The sequence below is a fragment of the Pteropus vampyrus genome, unplaced genomic scaffold (genome assembly GCF_000151845.1).
Source record: "Pteropus vampyrus isolate Shadow unplaced genomic scaffold, Pvam_2.0 Scaffold83, whole genome shotgun sequence".
In the NCBI taxonomy this organism is placed as follows: Eukaryota; Metazoa; Chordata; class Mammalia; order Chiroptera; family Pteropodidae; genus Pteropus; species Pteropus vampyrus.
Genome location: NW_011888864.1, coordinates 5,170,474 through 5,177,566, shown reverse-complemented (window position 1 = coordinate 5,177,566; position 7,093 = coordinate 5,170,474). Strand labels below are relative to the sequence as shown.

The following is a 7,093-nucleotide window of genomic DNA, read 5'->3' as shown; positions in this document are numbered from 1 at the left end:
TTTCAGTTTTTTGTAATGGTAAAAAAGGCTGCTGGCTCCATAGTTTCTCTTGAAAAGTCCTAGAGGTCAGTAGTCCCTGGTTGGAAACCACCGTCTTAAAGGGCAAGGAGGTGACTTCAGGAAAGAATGGGAAAAATATATATAGCATCATGTTTCTACTTGAGGAGAATGCAATTCCATGATTCCACCAACAACTGATCATGTAGACTATACCTTCCCTCAGGGAACTTCTCCCTGGTGTCCTTTGACACTTAGCCATATGACTTTATCACTGTCCTGACTCTGAATTAGGTCACATTCCTCCCATTTTGTCACTGTATTACAGTCATAATCTGTGCTCTTTCTCTTAATATCATATCATAAATGTTTTACTTTATTTATTTCTTTTCTTCCATTCCAATTCTTTCACTGTATCTTTTAGCTTTCTACCACAATCTATTTTGTCCATCTTCAAGGTCATATTTCCTCTCCCAAGTGTGAGAACTGACTTTCTAATATCTCTGTTTAATGTTTCATATTTAACTTCTCCACTTTAGAGGTAACTCACACTGGTTTCTACTACTCTTGAAAAATGTCTATGAATCAACATTTATATTTTAACACTATTGTTTTTTACCACAGTTACAATAAAATAGATTAAAAGCCTCTAGAGGCCTGGCTAAAATGTTAATATGCTGCAGGCATATTATGTCTATGTCCAAGGAGGATCATTGCTCTAGAAGGTCACTAAGAGAGGAGGTGCCTTGGGCAACATTTGCCATTATGTGGAGTAAATAGTAAGCATTTTAGCTCTGACTGTCTGTAAAAGTGGCAACTCAAGTGGCTCTAATTAGATCATCTGCTTTTCAAGGGGGAAACAAAGACCTACTTTGAATAGTTTTAATGATTGGGTTGCATAACTCACCTCTGTTCCTCAGACAACTGCCCCTCGTTTTAACAGTTATTTTGTGAATATAATGTCTCTGTCACCTAAAATATTATTTATAAGAGAGTAATGTGAGTAAGCAAGCCCATAAGGCTTTTCTCCTGTTTGGCATTTATATACCTTTAGCTAAACTCAATATAGTGGAGGTTAAGAGTCTGGGCTTTTGATACAAATTATTCAAATCCTAACTCTGCCACTTATTAGCTGTGTGACCTTAGGCAAGTTACTTAACTTCTCTGTGCCTTGCTTTCCTTATCTGTAAGAAGAATATATTAGTACACCTCCATGACATGGTTGTTGGGATAATTAAATAAGTTAAAATACAAAGCACCCGGCATTGAGTGAGTGCTCAACAAATGTTACTGTAATGTAGCTATAAGAACCTATAGACTTATTGGTGGAAAGGGTAAAAGATTAAAAAAAAGCTTGAAGTGAACAAAGCTTTGGAATACATAGGGCTTTCTGTACTTCAAACATTAAGAAAATCAAGTCCTTTTTTTCACATTTCCCCCATACTATTCGGAATCTGGGAATAGGAAAAGTGGAGTATACCCATTTAAATCCTTAATGGGCTGGGCCTGCACATGGAAAACTAAACAAATATTTCAGGTAACATTTTAACGGGTGGCTTGAAAGAACCTGTAAAAGACAGTCTAAAGTTTCAAGTATCTACAACATTATGTGGATGTGTGTTGAAAGTGCACACATGCGTGTGTGTGTGTGTGTGTGTGTGTGTGTGTTCTTGAAGTTATGTAAATGAGCCCTACCTCAAAGGCCAAGATCAAAGGAAATAAGGAATACCAGGAATATAAAAGAATGACATAATTGCTAAAAACTAATGAAAACACAAAATAGTCTTATACAAAAATGGAAAAAAGTGAACCCAGAACATTTTAGCTTGCTATAATGATGTTTGGTTCACAGCAATTTCATGAGGTTCAAGTATGAAATAAATAAATGAATTTAATAGAAATGTAGTTTTAGTCCAATAATGGCAAAAAAAATTTAAAGAGTATTAATAAAAAGGAATTTGCTGATTATTTGTCTCCTAGAATTCCAGATAAGATTTGTTTCAGAGCCTTGGTTCTCTTTGTTAAGTTCCCAGTATTTCTTGCAGTGTTGGGGAGGTTGATCCAAGAATATCTTAACCAGTGTCCTTGTTTCCCACCAACTCTACCTCTCGAAAAGTAGATACTCTTTGATAGAGCCAAATATTCAAGCCAAGTATCCTCCATGTAACAGAAACTATGAGAATGGTTGATCATATCTGTAATCTTTCTGTCATCAGTAAACAACCTTCTCACATTTTCATTTTCATTTTTTTGGATACAATTATCATCGCCATAACATCCAATCTGCTTTCGTACATATCTGGGCACTCAGTTGACCATTTATTCTACTCCATTTCTTATAATCACCATGGGAAACCAGACTAAATTATCTTTTAGTATCTAGAGGTCAGGCAAATTGATGTTTAATATTTTTATGATGATGATCGAGAGTATCACATATAATTATGCAAAATGGCAAGCTGGCCCAGAGGCATTTCATTTCCAGACAACCTTCATTTAATGGCAGAAGGAGAATAGTCTCCCATTCCAATTTATTATACTATGTCAATCTTACCTTTACTCATAATAATAGTATAAAAATATTTCTAGGATAATTACGGTGTGATAGAATATTTCCTTTGCTAATAATAGATAAAAGTTAAACAAAAAAATATTTTGCCAACTTAACTGCCCTAATTTATTAAAAAATCTGTCTTTTTACTTTGAAGCTTGAACTGCTTTATTATTATTACCTGTAAGCATATCTTTTAAAGAATCCCCCATACATTACTTACTTGTTTAAGCTTCTTTAGATCTTCATCAAGTTCTAAGTTGTCCAAAATAACAGCAACAAACAAACTCAGGAGGATCTATAAAACGGTTAAATAACAATGAAAAAACCCACATGCTGTAAGTATCAAAATATTATATATAGATATAAAATATCTACCTAAAATATACAGCATATAGAATGCATTTAGTGAAAAATAAACATGTAGTTGTGAATCACTGTATAGGTATTTTAAGATACTTATCACAAATACATTGAAGGAAATGCATATGTTAACTGAAATAAACAACAAAATGTTAATTTGCTTATGAAGCCAATTCAAAATAGAAATTAACAAAGTTTTTTTATAACTCAGTGATCCCACTTCTGAAACCATATCCAAAGAAAATAATCTGAAGTACTGATAGAAAGTTTTATATACAAAAGTGCTTGATAGTTATTCGTAATAATGAAATATTGGAACTAATATCTAACCTTATATAAATAGTTAATTCAGTTATAGAGAGCTCTATACTAAAATTCATTCAGCCATCAAAAATTCTCATTGTGATAGCTAGTCTTTTGGAAGTTCCTCTGGTGTTCACACTTTTGTGAGTCCCTGGTCTTCACACTCTTGTGAGTCCCCTGCCATGATGACTATGGCTAGACTGAGTAACCAACAGGTTACAAAAATGATCGTGTGTGACTTAAGAGGTTAGATGATAAGAGGCATTGTGGCTTTCAACATGCTCTCTCTTGGACCACCAACTCTGGTGAAGCCAGGTGCCATGTCATGAAGACGCTCAAGGGGTCCTATGGAGAAGCCCATGTAGTAATGAACTGAGGCCTCCTGCCAACAGCTATGTAAGTGACTCATCTTATAAATGGATCCTCCAACCCCAGTAAAGCCTTCAAGGGACTGCAGCCCCAGCCAACATCTTGGCTGGAAACTCATCAGACACTCTGAATTAGAAACACCAGCTAAACCGGTCCCAGATTCCTGACTCATAGAAACCGCATGAGATAATAAATACTTATTGTAGTGTAAGCTCTTAAGTTGCTCATAATTTGTTATATAGCAATAGATAACTAATGCACTCATGAATTTTAATTAGTATTGAGAAAATGCTTACATTACAATATTAAATAAGAGCATGTGTGGTAGAAGTGCAACCATGTACAAAAAGGAATAACAGAGATAGAAGGTTCTTTAGAAATGTTAATGGTGTCTGCCTTTGTGAAAAATGGATTTTTCCATTTTCTTTGTGTTTTACCATATTTCTCAAATTAAAAAAAAAAGGCATATGCTTCTTTTGGAACGCATAAATAAGGTAAAAGAAAGAAAACAATAAAAATGTAGAATTTAAGAATATTTTAATTTCTAGTCTCTTTTCAACTTTGAATTCTCAAAATTCCACATGCATTTGATAATATTTTTCATTCCTAATTTGTTCTTTTTTTCAAATTCTCTTTTAACAAATTATATCCATTCATTAGTATTAGTTAAACAAGAAGGTAAGAAAGTTGAGGCAATTTAGTTATGACTTTTAAGTACCAGAGAGATTATTATGCAGAAGTTAATGGCCAGCTCTTTTCCAAGTTTAACGAGTATATAATAAGGGAGAAAAAAAAAGCCTTCAAATATTAAATTTTACAGGATATGCTTGGTGTGGAACAAGTGCCAGTACCCTTCCTTTTTATAGCTATGTCCTTTGGGATTCTACCAGAACTTAAAGATGATACAGATTTTTACTGATGTCACCATGTCTGCCACACCATGGGCATCTAGGCACAATATACTTAGGCTTGCTCTAAACCAGACATTCTAAACAGAACATTTTCTAGTTCACTCCAAGTTTAGTTCCCTTCCTGTGACTTTGATGTTGATCGTGATGTTATCATCAAAAGTAACATCAGAGGAATCGTCAACCTACCCTGGCAACCTTACCCCTGGTTCAGAGATGTCTATGCGAAGGTCTCCTCTGTGAATAGGAGCCGAAACACACCACTTCTACCACTCACAGGCACTTGAACGGGCGCTGCTCTGTCTTAATTTAACTACTTTTTCTACCTTCTCAGTAAAAGGACAAACAAAAAAAAAATCTAAAAAATAAATTAATAATGTTCTTTGATGAAAAAAGGGGAAACAACTCTTCTCCTCCTTTTTCTTAGAGTATTTCCTTAGAAAACTTGTCCTTTAAAATTCTTTCTCTGTCCCTTTGAGATTTATATAAATCTTTTTGAAAGCTCTAAATAAGCCTCATCTGTTTTACAACCCAGAAATAGCATCCTGTCTCCCCTTTTCCATGGGAGGTAGGAGTATAACTTAGCCACCTGGCTCCACGTTGCAGAACTACCTACTTGTCATGGAAGTATGAGTTTTATTTTTCCTTTAGATAAAGGCAATTAGCTACCACAGATGGTCACCCCAATTACCAGGTGAATTTAGGGGAAATTATATTCAGCAAACGGTGCTGTTGAGTCTTTTTACTTGAGGAAGAGTTGTTTTCATCTTGAGAACATGGATGGAATGTGGGGATGTGCTTTCTGTCTCTGTGATCTCTTAGTGGGTTACCCATGATGCCGGCTGCAGTCTGGCTTAGTGCTTATTTGAGAGTAAAATCATTTTCTTTCTTGTCCACCTTGGTGGAGAGGTTTTCCGGGTTGGCAGGAGATTTTATTTTTAATTATTTTCCCAATACCAGACAGATGGCAGGTTACTTAAGGACAGTGAGGTTAGATTATTCGATTAAATTCGACAAGCAGTTGATCGGACTCCACTGATGTGGCAGACACTGCCTGGTCAGGAACATAAACACAATATTTCACTCACCACCATGAAGTTCACTATCGAAATAAGCGGATGTAAATTGGCCACCTGGTAGAAAAGAGTACTGTGGTTTCTCAGCCCTCGGTTAGCCAATCACTCAGCCCTCGGTTAGCCAATCACAGGATCTGCCAATCACAGGCTACGTGGCAACCACTAGCCCCCTGTGAGTTTTAGTGCTCTCATTTGTAAAATATAATAACAATAGCTCAAGACACTGCAGCTACCATATTTTTCAATTAACCCTTCCCCAACAACACTAGTGAATGGTGTAGCCTATTTGAAACTATAAAGACATAAACTTAGGTATGGAAAACTAAAACAATTTTCTCGACCTTCCTACAAACTTAATCTAGTCCATAAAGCCCCCATTTGTATTGATGTCTAAAAATTGAATCTTGCTTTACCAATCCAATTTAGTCAGTTACGTTTGAATAGCTCTTTTTTTCTTTTTAGGTCTGGTTTAAAGTCAAGGATGTGATTGTCATTGGTATCTCGTCCACTATGGCTATGTGACTGGTCCTCTGTCACCCATCAGGAGTAGTGATGGCCCTTTTTGAGGGGCTCAGGGCTTTCTTCCTGCTCAATTAGTCACCACCTCAGTTCTTGCAACACCTGCTAAAATCTGATTCTCAGTGACACCTTCTGTGTTAGTTTCCTCAGGCTGCCGTAACAAATTGACAAGCTTAGTGGCTTAAAACAACAGAAATGTATTCTATGATAGTTCTGGAGGCCAGAAGTCCCAAATCAAGCTCCCTCCTAAGTTTCCAGGATCCTTTCTTGCCTCTTCCAGCTTCTAGTGGCCCCAGGTTTCCTTGGCTTGTGGTGGCATCACTCCAATCTCTGTGTCTGTCTTTGCCTTCACATAGCCTTCTCTTTCTCCCTGTCTTGTCCTTATTGATCTCTTAGAGGAATACTTTTTTTACGTGGATTTAGGTCCCACTTGGATAATCCAGGATAATCTCGTCTCAAGATCCTTAATTCAACTACATCTGCAAAGACCCTTTTTCCAAATAAGGTCACAATCACAAGTTGTGGAGTTAGGATGTGGACACATCTTTTTGTCCCTCTACTCCAGCTGGTCTCTGGCTTGGGTTGTTGTTCCTCTAGTAGTGTTATTCCTACACACTGGCTCGCAACTCCCTGGGAAGTTTGGAAATTCTATCATTCCAGGTAAGAAGTACGGGAGACTTGTTCTTGGAGGATCTTTTAGGCCCTCTCTCTACCAAAACCTTTCAGGCAGCTCCCCAACTCTGTTCAGGCTGCCTCCTTGTATGTGTGGGTAACCCAGCAAGGCTATCTCCCCGTCAAGTTCAGACAAGAAGTGAGTACAAGACAAATCTTGAATGTCAAAACACACCCACGTTGGTATCAATACTGCTGCTGCCACTGCGTGTGGCACACCACCCTTACACCAAAACACACTTTGCCTCCCTGCTTCTCTCCAGAACTTTTTGCCTCTTTCATGCTCTACCAGCCCAGAAAATGTTGCTTTCTCTCAGAAAGCAGGAATGTTAACA

At 37.0% G+C, this 7,093-nt stretch overlaps 1 protein-coding gene across 1 annotated transcript in view; it reads right to left on the bottom strand.

The window, feature by feature from the left end:
* NALCN (sodium leak channel, non-selective) overlaps nt 1-7,093 on the bottom strand; it is a 292,340-nt gene that overhangs the window by 104,196 nt on the left and 181,051 nt on the right. The window contains exon 15 of the mRNA XM_023532439.1: nt 2,772-2,846. Coding sequence (XP_023388207.1) covers nt 2,772-2,846 — 75 coding nt within the window. The remainder of the gene's footprint in view (nt 1-2,771; nt 2,847-7,093) is intronic.